The following is a 14339-nucleotide window of genomic DNA, read 5'->3' as shown; positions in this document are numbered from 1 at the left end:
ACATGATACACTAAATGAGGCCTCGCCAACGTCTTATACAACTGCAACAAGATCTCCAAACTTCTATACTCAATATTATATTGATTGATGAAGACTAATTTGCCAAAAGCATTTTTGACCACCCTATCTACCTGTAACTCCACCTTCAAGCAACCATGCATTCCTAGACCCATCTGATCTACAACACTCCCCAGAGGCCTACCATTCACTGTATAGGTCCTACCCATGATAAACTTCACATAATGGAACACCTCTGTATTAAATTCCATCAACCATTCCTCTTCCCACCTGGCCAATAAGCCAAAGTACACAAAGCTGGAGAAACTCAGCGGGTGCAGTAGCATCCATGGAGCGAAGGAAATAGGCAACTTTTCGGGGCGAAACACTTCTTCAGACTGATGGGGGGGGTGGGGAGAAGAAAGGAAAAAGGAGGAGGAGGAGGAGACCCAGGACAGGGTGGACGGATACGAACTGGGACCGGCGCTTCCCCTCCTCGCTGGCTGCGTGCCTGGGCCGACACTCCCGTCCGCGGACCTCTGGATAGACTTCAGACTTCCCACACATTAGACTTTTGCGCCATGGTTGGGGTGGATGGGAGCGGGGATTTCCACGGGCGCAAGGAACAAACGATCTAAAGTTTGCGTTGAGTGAACTGACTATTCTTAACGTCCTCGCCCAACACCAGCGTTTGTGAGAGTGGTTGGATCCCAGCTTCAGCTCAACCAATGTCGGTCACATTATCCGGGCAGGCGGTGGGGGATCAGCAGCTGATGTGAGGCATTGGTGATGCTCTGGAATCCTAGTCGGCTGCCGCCAAGCAGCGGGATCGAGGGGGCAGTGTCCGTCCCGGGGAGTAGAGGTGTGAGTTCTTCCAGCGGCGAGTGAGTGGAGAGGCACCAGCTACCGCGGGCCGCTCACCTGTCAGGCGCTGACTCCTCCATCCCGGGATCCAACCACTCTCACAAAACGTCGGTGTACGACGAGGACGGTAAGAACGTTCAGGTCGCTCAATGCAAACTTGGGGTCATTTGTTTCTTGCGCCCGCGGTCGAGATGAGGGGGTTCTGAAGTTGCATTCCCTCGATTGAGGACAGAAGCAACAAGCCATGGCTTTACCAGTGGTTGTCTGTCTAACTGAAACCTATCTTCCACCCACCTCTCACCGTCTCTCCCTGTCTCCCACTCGCATCTACCCCCTCTCTCTCTCTCTCTCGCTGTTGCACCCCGCTCTCCCCCGCTACCAGGCACCCCGTTCGCCTTTTTAATTCTCGAATGACCTTTGAAAAATCCCATGATTCCTTGAGTTTTTCGGAATACCGAACCCTGTCTTATTGATCAAGGTCCTGCTGCAATTTCACCATCTGCAAAACCACCCACTTTTGTATTATCTGCAAATTTGCTAATCTTGCCCTGTGTGTTCTCATCCAAATCTTTAATATAGATGACAAACAGGAATAGGCCTGGACTGAACCCTAGGCACACCACTGGTCACAGACCTCCAGTCCGAGAAGCAACCCTCTACCATCACTCTCTGCTTCTTTCCATTAAGCCAATTTTCTATCCATTGAGGTGTCTCCTTGGATCCCATGCGATCTAACCTTCCAGAGCAGCCAACCATGTGGAACCTTGTCGGAAGCTTTGCTGAAGTCCATATATACGTCTACAGTCTGCCCTCATCAACCTTTTTGGTCACATCTTCAAAAAACTCAATCAGATTTGTGAAATATGACCTCCCACGTACAAAACCATGCTGACTATTCTTTATCAGCCCATGTCCATCTAAATGCCTGTATGTCCTATCCCTCAGAATACCCCCTAGTAACTTTCCCACTACAGATGTTAAGCTTGCTGGCGTACAGTTCCCAGCATTTTCCCTGCAGCCCTTCTTGAATAGAGGCACAACATTTGACAGTCTTCTGGCACTTTTCCTATATTTAAAGATGACTCGTAAATTTCAACCAGGGCTGCTGCAATTTCTTCTCTTGTCTCCCACAATGTCCTCGGATATATCTGATCAGGCCCTGGAGATTTGTCTACCTTCATACACAATGGTACTTTCAACACCTCTTCGACCGTAACATTGACTCCACCCAAGACACTTTCATTGACTGCCCCAAGTTCCTCCGTCCTCTTCTCATTCTCCCTGGTAAATACAGAGGATAAATACTCATTCAGGACCTTGCCCATCTCCTGTGGCTCAACACACAGTTGACCGCTTTGATTCCTGAGGGATGCCATACCCTTTCCAGTTGCCCTTTTCTCCCTTATGTATATAAAAATCCTTTGGGATTGTCCTCAATGCTTTCTGCCAGAGCTATCACCTGGCCCCTTTCTGCTCTTCTGATTTCCTTCGTAATCGGGAATTACATGGGTTCACCACTCTCTGGAAAAATACATTTCTCTCATCTGACTCTTAAATGGTTCACCCCTTATCGCAGGGCTCGTAATTAACGGTTGCCAATGGCCACCTAAAGTCCCGCCAGGCAACCTAAAAGCTGTGTCATTTTGCACGGCTTGATACTGCAGATACTGGTTTAATCGAAGATAGACACAAAAAACTGGTGTAACAGTGGGTCAGTCTCTGGAGAAAAGGAATCGGTGATGTTTTGGGTTGACGGCGGCGGCGGCTCCACCTCCTCCCCCCGCACCCCGCACCCCGCCATCATAGCGGCCGCTGCGTGCCACATAAGAAAATAATCATGACATGGCCTTGGCACGGGTCGTTATTGCTATTGGTACAGAAACACTCTCGCTTCCCACATAATTTATCCATAACAAAATATACAGGTTGCAAGGAAATTTCTAAAGGCATTTTATCATAATAGCTGAAAAAACCGACAATACCCATCTGACAGGTTAAACTTTACACTAACTGACAAGAGATGGCCAACATAACTGCAGCAAATGTTCTTTTGGTAATATGTTTAAAGGTGTCAAAACCAACACGTACTAACATTCAGATTAGATGTATGTGTTGTGTATGTGTTGTATGGAGTTTAATGCTGATAAGTGTGAGGTGCTACATCTTGGCAGGACAAATCAAAATAGGACGTACATGGTAAATGGTAGGGAATTGAAGAATGTAGGTGAACAGAGGGATCTGGGAATAACTGTGCACAGTTCCCTGAAAGTGGGATCTCATGTAGATAGGGTGGTAAAGAAAGCTTTTGGTGTGCTGGCCTTTATAAATCAGAGCATTGAGTATAGAAGTTGGGGTGTAATGTTAAAATTGTACAAGGCATTGGTGCGGCCAATTCTGGGTATGGTGTCCACCTCCTCCGCCTAATTATAGGAAGGATGTCAACCCCGTAGAGAGAGTACAGAGGCCATTACTAGAATGTTGCTGCGTTCCCACATACTAAGTTACAGAGACATGGCCTTGGCAGTTGGGTCTTTATTGCTAGGTTAAGGGGGGTACAGAGGTTTTTAAAATGACAGAGGGATCGACAGAGTTGACAAAAGCTTTTCCCCTGAGAGTAACAAAAGATTCAAACAGGGGGCATGACAAGGGACTGAAGTTTCTAACATGAGGGGGAACTTTTTTCATGAGAGTGGTAGCTGTGTGGAATGACCGACAATCCAGTGAAGGTGGTGGAGGCAGGTTCGTTTTTTTATCACTAAAATAAATTGGATAAGAGATGGAAGGGAATGGAGGGACATAACTGCAGCAAATGTTCTTTTGGTAATATGTTTAAAGGTGTCAAAACCAACACGTACTAACATTCAGATTAGATGTATGTGTTGTGAACAGCAATGAAGATACCCAGTTGTACAGAAGGCAATCGGTGCGGAATGGAAGGATTGAGGCAGGTGAATTAGTGCGTGTTGGTTGGAGTATGTAAAATTGTGAGGGGAGAGTGCGGGGGATGTCAGCGGTGTTGAATGGGGCGGCCAGTCGGGGATGGACGGAGGGGAGAGGGTCAGTACAGGATGAATGGGGGTAGACAAAGTTACTGGAGAAACGCAGCAGTGACCCTTCTTCAGACTGTTCCCCCCCATTCTTCTTGAATTAGGGGATCAGTACAGGATAGATGGGGTGGGGATCAGTGCAGGATGAATGGGAAGATCAGTACAGGATGAATGGGGGGGGGGGTCAGGGGGGGTGGGGAGGGTCTTTGGGGGATGAATGCGGGATCACTAGAGTGTGAATGAGGGGATCAGTACAGGGTGAATGGGGAGATCAGTGCAGGATGAATGAGGGGATCAGTACAGGATGAATGAGGGGATCAGTACAGGATGAATGAGGGGATCAGTGCAGTGCAGGATGAATGAGGGGATCAGTGCAGGATGAATGAGGGGATCAGTATAGGATGAATAAGGGGATCAGTACAGGATGAATGGGGGAACAGTAAAAGATGAATGGGGAGATCACTACAGGATGGATGGGATGATCGGTGAAGGATGGATGGGAATGGGGGTGAGTACAGGATAAATTTGGGGACAAGTGTAGGTGGCAGGAGAATCAATGCGAGGTGGATGGGGAGATCAGTGCAGGATGAATAGATGGGGGCGTTGATGGGGAGGGGAGTTCAAGGGTGTCAGTGAGGACTGAATAGGTGGGATTGGGGATCAGTGCTGGATGGAGAGGGGGGGTCTAAGGATAAGAGGGGTGGAGGGGGACGTCCAAGAGAGAGAGAGGGGGGGGGGGGCGGTGGGGAGGAAGGAAGGACAGCGCTCATCGGACAGGGACAGCATCATCGCCCCGTTGCCTTGGCCGTCCCTGTCCATCGCCAAGTGCCGCCGCCAAAGGGGGAAGCAATTGGAATCTCCTAGCCACTACATCCCCTCCTCCGCCAGCCAAGAGGAAGGTGCGGGGCCGAGCGGTGCAGCTGCTTCAGATGGCGGAAGGAGTCCTCCCCCTCGCTCCCTCCCAGCCTCGGCGTGCGGGAGTGTTTGTTTTAAAAGCAGCGGCCGCTACCAGGGCGGGCGGGGTGCGGTAGGAGGAGGAGTAGGTGGAGCCGCTGTCAGGGCTGTCATTCGCTCTGACCCTCCGTCACACCTCACCTAGTATCTTTGACCCGCACTACAGTCGCCGCCAACACAAAACATCACCTTCCTTCTCTCCAGAGATGCTGCCTGACTTGCTGAGTTACTCCAGTTTTCTGTGTCTATTTTCGGTATAAACCAGTATCTGCACTGCCAAGCCGGGCAAAATGACTCGGCATTTAGGTTGCCCAGCGGCACTTTGGGTGGTCAATGGCACCCGGGCAACCATTAATTGCGAGCCCTGAGATTGTTCTGAGCAGTTTGCAGCGACTCAGTGGATCAAATGGTGGCCTCCTGTGCTGTAACAATTGTATCACAATGACGTGAAACAGACTGCTTAAAGTCTGGCAGTGTCTGGAGAGTGAAACAGATGAATATTTCACTGTTTCTCTCTCTGCAGATGCTGCTTGACCGGAACACTTTAACCATTTCTTCATTACTGTGATTTTCAGCATCTGCAATGTTGTGCTTTTGGAAATGTTATTTTAGATTCCAAACATCACAAGAAAGAAACTGCCAAGCAGTCCAGGTCCCCCTTTGACCTGATTGTCAACCAAATCTGGAGCAACAAATCTTTTGCGGAGAGATGGCCTCAATCCTCAGTGTCTCGATTTTTCAAGCAGTCTGAGAATTCTCTTAAAAGTGGCTACTCGACAAATAAGAATGAACTGGAAGAAATGTCACCCGATTCTGAAACTGATAAGAATAAACAGGCATTATCAGGTGAGCATCTGTTTATTTATTTGTTAAATCTTCAGAGACCAATCACTCTGTTAAGATGGGATTTGTGTTATCTGACCTGCTGCGTTAGTTTCCTCGATACATTCTTACAATCATTTTTGGCTTAAAGAGTTTGGGGGTAAATGTAAATTGGTAAGATGTGCAATGTAATGAGGCTGCAACAAAGTGCTTCAAGTATGTTCAGCATCAGGAATAGAAGACAATAATGTCACATTAAGGGTTTGCCGTTTGCACATTTGGTTGTGAGCAGAGGTGGCCATTATGGATATGAGGAGGTGACACACCAATACATGTGCACGGAGCCTTACACTTCAGTATAAATACACCACAATGCTCGTCTAGATAGTGCTGCTCAATCTTCCCCTGCATACACACCATCATAGAAGCCTGGCTTTGGTCAGTTCTTTTCAACAAATGGAGTGTCTTTAGTACAACAGGGGCCTGACAATATGTTCCAGAACTGGCAGCACCAAAGGCAGTTGAGACCATAACAAGAGCAGACAATCCTACTCCAATATGAAATACGATCAAATCTTCAGGAAGATAATGTATTCTGGGATGAATAAAATGGGATTAGTAGGCAGAGAGCTAAAACAACACAAAAAACAGTCCTTTGGCCCAACTTGTCCATGTTGACTAACAAAATTAGTCCTGCTTGTATACGCATGGCCCGTATCCCTCCCAGCCCTTCCATCCAAGTGTCTTCTAAATATCACAATCGTATCCACCTGTACCACTTCATTTGGCAACTTGCTTCATGTCTGCCCCATTCCCTGGGTACGTCACACTCTGGGAGCCAAACGGCCTGTTTATGTTCAATGATTATAAGGGAATAAAACTGTACTCAAAATGATTCCTCGCCAATATAGTTTTAAGATTTCTCTACTTTTGTACAGAAACCCCTTTGAGTCAGTCATACAACATGAAAACAGTCCATTCAGCACACCATATCCCAACTGATTAGTGGGCACCCATCCATATTCATCCTATGCTCACCCTCTTTCCACTTTCCCAGACCCCAATAACCACAGATTTCTCCCAGGTGTTTCTCTTTAAAGTTGAAAGAGAAGGTGAGGTGCATATTCACTTGGATTGGTTTGTAAAGGTACCTGTTTAATGATTGTTAATGTATTGTGTAGGCAGTCACTTCCATTATGATGTTAGTCATAGACTGATACAGTGTGGAAACAAGCCCAACTTGCCCGCAACAGCCAACACGTCACTGCTACACCAGTCCCACCTACCTGCGTTTGGTACATATCCTTCCAAACCTGCCCTAGTCATGTACCTGTCTAACTGTTTCTTAAACGTTGGGATAGTCCCAGCCTCAGCTACCTCCTCTGGTAGCTTGTTCCATGCACCCACTACCCTTTGTGCAAAAAGGTTACCCCTCGGATTCCTGTCAAAACCTTTCCCCTTCATCTTAAACCTATGTTCTCTGGTCCTCGATGCACCTACTCTGGGCAAGAGACTCCGTGCATCTACCCAATCTATTCCTCTCATGATTTTATACATTTCTATAAGAACACCCCTCATCCTCCTGCACTCCAAAGTATAGACCTCTCCCGAAAGCACTCCATAAGCTGCCCTTGTCCATCTAAATGCATGTATAACCTATCCCTCAGAATAACCTCTCGAGTGGGAGATTGCAACCTTCACGTGGTCCGCCCTGTTTCGACGAATGCAATCAACCCGGCGTGCACAATCAAATAAGATCAAATAGAACAAGTTGTCCTACAACTTTAGGCTGTGCACGCCATACGCAATAAGAAGAAGAAGAAGAAGAATAGTAACTTTCCAACTACAGACGTTAAGCTCACTGGCCCTATGGTTCACAGCATTTTCCCTGCCGCCCTTCTTAATTATTGACTCAACATTTGCCACCCATCAGTCTTCCGGCACCTCTCCAATATTTAAAAACGCTTCATAAATTTCAACCAGGGCTCCAGCAATTTCCTCTCTAGTTTCCCACAATGTCCTCGGATATACTGTATCTGATCAGGCCCTGGAGATTTGTTTACCTTCAGCACCTCTTCGACCGTACCACTGACTGCTCTCAAGACACTTCCATTGACTGCCCCAAGTTCCTCCATACTCCTGTCTTTCTCCTCACTAAATACAATGGAGAAATACTCATTGAGGACCTTGCCCATCTCCTGTGGCACCACACAGAGGTGACCACTTTGATTCCTGAGGGAATCTCTATCTAGGTACCCTTTATAAATACGCTTATTTATAAAATCTCTTGGGATTGTCCTTCATGTTATCTGCCTGAGTTATCCCGTCCCCTTTTTTCCCTTCTAATTTCCTTTTTTAGTTTACTCCTTAGTTCCTGAAACTCCAGGGATGCACTTGATCCCAGCTGCCTAAACCTACCCCATGCATCCTTCTTATTCTTGACCATTGCTTCAATATCCCTCATCAGCCAAGCTTCCTTGCGTTTGCATGCCTAGCCCTCCACCCTAACGGGGACGTGCATTTTGTCAACACCAACACTGCTCCGCGGATTAAACGATAATCAAGGTTGCTGAATTCTCATTGAGTACGTAGTCTGGAGGATGATTAACAAAGTGACCGAGGGTTGCAACTGTGAAATCTTCACCTCCATCTCTATGTGTTCTTACAATTATTTTTGTGTCAAGATGAATTGAATTTTGCAGATGTTGAGGACACTGCAGGAAAGTGGGAGCAAGTCGCTGAATTCATGGACAAGTTGGGAAAGAAGCCAGACCACAAGTGCTTGAATCTCAATAACTGTCAGCTCACCACGAATGATGTTGGCCAGCTGGGTAAGTTTATCCAATTTCATTCATTCTTGCCCAGGTTGCAAGTGTTTCTGGCACCTAGATGCCTTGATACATCGAATCAAAGAGCAGTATCACATATATAGCTTGTGTCCTTGCAATCCTGTGCAAGGTCTCCATCCTTTCAAGTCCAGTCTGCTACAGCATTTGTGCCTGGAACACTCGCTCCACATTGTGTTGCTGGCTTGTGTTAAAATGATTCTAACATCCATGATGATTGTGAAAACTCCTCTATCCCTTCTGTTGAATCCAGTTGATGATAACATTCTCCTCCAATGAACTCTTATGCTTCCAAATGGAAGGGACTGCAATCAGTTGTAGTTGGTGCATCACATGTAATATCTTCTCTTGAACTGTTTCTTGCAATGCTCCACAAACCCCCTCCAGTTTTACATCTTTCTATTACGTCAGAAATAATAGGAGCCATTTTCTTTAAGCATTGATACAAGGCACACACAAATCTACCTCCACAATTGGTACTGCCACGTGACTCTCTAGAAATGATCTGACAAGGCAAATCTAATTCAATTCATTATCAGATATATCCGAGGACACTGTCGGAAACTTGAGAGGAAATTGCAGGAGGCCTCACAGAGATTTATGAGTCGTTGTTAAACACAGGCAAGGTGCCGGAAGACTGGAGCGTTGCAAATATTGTTCAAAGAGGTCTGTAGGGAAAAAAGCTGGGATCTGCTGCCCAGTGGGCTTGATGTCTGTGGTCAGACATTTACTATAGAGTATTTTAAGGGACAGGATATATAGGTGTTTAGATGGACAGGGCTTGATTAGGGATAGTCAACATGGTTTTGTACATGGGAGGTCATGTCTCCTGAATCTTGAATATTTGAGGATGTGACCAAAAATTTTGATGAAGGCAGACAAAGTAGATGAAGACAGAGCTGTTGTATACTCTGGAAGGTTAGATCCCATGTGATTCAAGGAGAGATAGCTGAATGGATAGAAAATTGTCTCAATGGAAGGAAGCAGAGGGTGATGGTGGAAGGTTGCTTCTCGTGCCGGTAGCGCGCGACAGCGGGGTGTAACAGCGGAGAGAGAGAGAGAGGAGGGGGCAGATGTTGACATGGAGACAGGGTGAGTTGCGTTTGACAGCGCCTTCGAACCGATGAAGACCAATGTGCACACAGCCTACAGTCAGGGGTGGAGAGGGCGTGGGAGGGTTTTGGTGCTGGGCCATATTGCTGGTTGTCATCTGTGTCAATTATTTGGATGAGAACGTACACGGCATGATTAGCAAGTTTGCAGATGGCTCAAAAGTGGCTGTATTGTAGATAGTGAAGATGGTGGGCAACAATTGTCAAATCTCCGAGGGGACGGGGACGGTAGTGAGATCACCCGTTCGCACTTGTTCTACATTATCTGTACAACTCCAGTAGCAATTCAACAGCACCTGCAGCGCCGGAGACCCGGGTTTGATCTTGTCTACGGATGAAACACAGCAGCTCAGCTGTTTATCACGAATGACCTATGACCTGGGTATGCGCAGTCTGAATACCGAACTCGCTTATTCCCTTTTAAAGTATTTTATCATCTTACTAAACTAGTTTAAATCTTCCTCAATGGCAATTGCTTCTGCAAGGGTGGCCCTTATTGCGCGGAGATGCATCCCTTCTGATTTGTATCAATCCCACATTATTTGTTAGTGTGAATCATAGTGCAGCGGTAGTTGCTGCCTTAGAGTGCCAGAGACCCGAGTTAGATCCTGACTACAGGTGCTGTCTGTACGGAGTTTGTATGTCCCCCCCATGACCTGCGTGGGTTTTCTCTGGGTGCTCCAGTTTCCTCCCACACTCCAAAGACGAACAGGTTAATTGGCACTCTGTAAATTGTCCCTAGTGTAGGATAATTCTACTGGTCAGTGTGGACTCGGTGGGCCGAAGGGCCTGTTTCCATGCTGTATCTCTGCAGTAAAATAACTAAAGAAGCCTCATGTACTTTCAGCCTGCTCCTAGGTGCCACTGAGATGGTTCTAGTTGTACTGCTCAGACTACATCCTTGCGCTTCCATGCAGTAACTGGCTATCAATGACTCCTCTCTACAGCTGCCTTGCTGCCAAATGTACCATCTGTGGAGGAGCTGGACCTGTCCTGGAACGAGTTACCAGGTGGAGCTGTGAAATTGCTGTGCAGCCACCTGCAACATACGCCCCAGCTGAGAGTGCTTGAGCTGGCCAGTTGCCAACTCTCCGAGCTCGACATTTCCTCACTAGGTAGGTGCACTGCATTGGCAGTTTCTTCCTAAATTTCGATGATGGTCTTTTGGAAAAAGCCTGATAATGCAGTTTCCTCGTTAATTTCTCCTTGTGTGAGAATACTGACTCTCCACGGAGATTTAGCATCTGAACCCTCATCTGATTTGTGACACAAAGGTAGAAAACACTAATTCTGAAGCAAATGTTTACAGGGAATAAAGTGAAGGCTAATTGTGGCATTCCATTGCAGGTGACTCTGTCCAGCTTTTGGTCAACATTGAAAAGCTCGATTTATCCTGGAACAGTGAGCTGGGAGGGAACCTCTCTCTCTTTGCTCAGAAACTTCAGACACACTCTACATTGAAGATTCTAAAGCTGGTTGATTGTAATCTGACGGAAGAAGATGGCGTGGCCTTGGGTAATTGATCATAACCGCTCAAGCGCTCTAAACAATATTTGTCTTGCAGTTTTGGTTGCCCACTACACAAGGATGTGCAGCATTTGGTGAGGATGTAGCAGTGGTTTGCCAGAATGTTGTTTGGATTAGGTGGAATTAGCTATTAGGAGAGGGTGGATAAACGGATTGTTTCTCTGGATCATTGTCGGCTGAGGGGGAGACCTGACAGAAGTATATACAATTTATTAAAACTAACTTGGCTGACATTTCATTCTGGCACTCTGATCCCTAGTCCCAGACAGGAGAAGATCTTGTATTTCAAGTGATGTCCGCTACTGTTTAAAATAGGGAAAATATGAACTGTGGAACTGTGCATTCATTACATCCTGAGCACTGTTTTATTTGTATTTTCTATTCTATAGGGAAGGCTCTATCTGTAACCACAGATTTGGAGGTTCTGGACCTGTCCATGAATGGAAGCATTGGATGCGGTTTAGCAACTTTATTTCAGGAACTAAGACATGTTCCACATCTGCAAGTGTTAAAATTACGCAACTGTGGCCTAACACAAGTTGGCGTTCAGATGTTGGGTAAGTTCTAACATAGTCTGAAGTCACATCAACTCTTCTTTGTCTTTTGTTCTTTCTCCTGAAAAGCTGCATCCAGCCTGCATGGCTGATGGTGGTATGTTGTTGGTGCTGTTGAGGAGAGTTTATGTTGACACAGGAAAACTTTCCACAACTATGAATGCCGACACCTGCACTTTGCCCTTCCTGTCACTAGTTAATGCCTGCTGTCTTGGTCCTTTGTCTAGAGTGAGTGGTGTCAGGGAGTGACGCGGCTTCAATAGTGAGCACACCGACAGTCGCACTAGGGTTAACCCACATGGTTTATCCTATATCACAGAGGTATGAAAGTCCAGGACCGCTTGAGGGCACTGTCCCTCACCGTCAGAATGCATGCACCATTACGCTGGTGATTTTGGGCTTATCCCAACAGCTTAGTCCTGGTCTTTGACGGAGGAGGCAAGGTGATCTCAGGCTTCTTCCTGTGGTTCACCCTTGCTCAAGAGGAGTGGCTGATGGTACAGGTTTCTTCCTTACGGCTCAGCTCTGGGCTGGAAGAGGCCACGCTGGCTGTGGGTTGGAAGAGGTTCCGATATCTCAGGCTTTCCCCGGCCCCTCGGACTTGGCCTCAGGTAGAGGCGCTGGCTGTCTAGGGCTTCTTTTCGCAGCAGTCCAGTTTTGACCGCAGGATTTCACTGGTTGTCTCAGGTCTGTCCCAGTGGCCTGGTCTTTCTCGTACCTGTGCCAAGGGTACACAACTATGAGGGAGGCCCACACCATCTGCCTTGCTCCTTTCTTCCTTCCAATGTCTCTTCTACTTCCCCTCTCATCTCTACTCTCCCCCTCTGGCTCAAAAGCCTGGGTTGTCTAGAGAGTAGGCTGACAAGGTTCAAGTGGCCAACCAATAGCAGCTAATTGGACTTGGCTGTCAGCAGTGATGCTGGTGATTGGCCGCTCCAGGCCTGTCGGCCAGTTAAAGGGATCAGAGCAACCTCCAAGGGGGAGGGCACCGTGGCAACAGTAAAGGTCTCTGGTGTAGTTGAGGGAGTGGGGCTGTGACTGATCGTAAAACTCCATTCCTCCAATTTAGACACACCCATCAATGCTGGAGAGTAAACGTTCCAGATGATGGACAATTGAAGTGAGCAGGTGGCAATGGTGATTCATGAGGTTAGGAGTTATCTACATGAATTTCAGTAAAGCATTTGATAAAATCCCATATGGTACGCTGATCCAAAATGCGGATGCATGGGACCAAGGTTTTCTCATCATAATCATAATTGTAATCTATTAACCAAATATGTTTTGCAACATACGAGGAATTTGGTTTGCCATACAGTCATAACAAACAAGCTCCAAGACACACAACTATATAAAAATGGACATAAACATCCACCACAACGGCTCCTCCCCATTCCCCACTGTGATGGATGCAATAAAGTTATCTTTCCTGCCGCAGTTGGGAGAGTCGAACTTTCCGCAACTGGCGATCGAGCTCCGATGTCAGGGCGGTCTAAGCTCCCACATCGGGTCGTTTGAACTCCTGCAGCTTGGAGTCCCCGAAGTCGGTCCCCAACCAGGGACAGCGAGTGAGCTCCACGATATTAAGAGTTGCAGCTCCCGCAGGTTGGAGTACCAAAGGCCGACCCCTGGCAAAGGGATCACCCGCTCCAAGATGTTAAAGTCCACAGGTTTTGGAGCTCTCTAGAAGTCCCAAACAAGAGGCCGCCAACTCCACAATGTTAGGCCACAGCGCGAGCAGAGATATGGCATGGAAAATGTCGCATCTCCATCGAGGAAAGAGATAAAATAAGTTTCCCACACCCCCCACATAATACAAAACTAAAGATAAACTAAAACATACATTTTACAACAAACTAAAAACACAAAGAAGGAAAAGGCAAAGACAGACCGTTGGCGAGGCAGCCATCGTGCGGCATCCGCTGGTGGCATTGAGACAGATTAGTGGTGGAATGGGGTTATTTTGGCTGGAGGTTTGTGATCAATAGTGTTCATTATAGAGCCATCCAGCACGGAAACTGGTTCTTCAGTCCAACTCGTCCATGCCGACCAAGGTGCCCCATCTAAACTAGTCCCATTTACTATGATTTGTGCTGAGACCTCTATGGGTTGATTTGTAAGTTTACAACAGTACAAAAATTGGTGAAGCAGTGGACAGCGGGGAAAAAAACCTATGGAAGGATACAGCGGGATATAGATCAATTATGGGTATGAGCAGAGAAATGGCCGATGGAGTTTAAGCTGAGCACGTGTGAGTTGCTGCACTTTGAGAAATTGAATGTATGGGAAAAGTTTACTGTTGATGGGAAGACCTTTGATACACAGAAGGATCTTGGGTTCCAAGTTCATAACACCCTGAATGTTGCAACACTGGTAGAAAGCAGATGGTATTGCTCGCTGTCAATGCTCTGGGCATTGAGTAGAGGAGTCAGGAAGTCATGAAGCTGTTTTATAAAACTCTTGGAGCAGTTCTGGTCACCCCATTACAGGAAGGGTGTGGAGGCTTTGGGGAGGGTAGAGAAGAGGTTTACCAGAAGGATGCCTGGATTGGAACTATTGGTTATGAGGATTGTTTTCTCTGGTACATCAGAGGCAGTGGAAACCGGAAGAGCTTAA

General features: G+C 46.9%; 1 protein-coding gene across 3 annotated transcripts in view; it reads left to right on the top strand.

Annotated features, from left to right (window-relative positions):
* lrrc31 (leucine rich repeat containing 31) overlaps positions 1 to 14339 on the top strand; it is a 44779-nt gene that overhangs the window by 15826 nt on the left and 14614 nt on the right. For 2 of the 3 annotated variants that reach the window (XM_055645353.1, XM_055645354.1), the window contains 5 exons: positions 5475 to 5708; positions 8369 to 8515; positions 10590 to 10757; positions 10990 to 11157; positions 11559 to 11726. In XM_055645353.1, coding sequence (XP_055501328.1) covers positions 5475 to 5708; positions 8369 to 8515; positions 10590 to 10757; positions 10990 to 11157; positions 11559 to 11726 — 885 coding nt within the window. The remainder of the gene's footprint in view (positions 1 to 5474; positions 5709 to 8368; positions 8516 to 10589; positions 10758 to 10989; positions 11158 to 11558; positions 11727 to 14339) is intronic. The other variant, XM_055645355.1, reaches the window with a different exon arrangement.

Source organism: Leucoraja erinacea, chromosome 14 (genome assembly GCF_028641065.1).
Source record: "Leucoraja erinacea ecotype New England chromosome 14, Leri_hhj_1, whole genome shotgun sequence".
NCBI classification, from domain to species: Eukaryota; Metazoa; Chordata; class Chondrichthyes; order Rajiformes; family Rajidae; genus Leucoraja; species Leucoraja erinaceus.
Note: the sequence above shows the minus strand (reverse complement) of the source record. Positions and strands in the feature narration are given on the sequence as shown.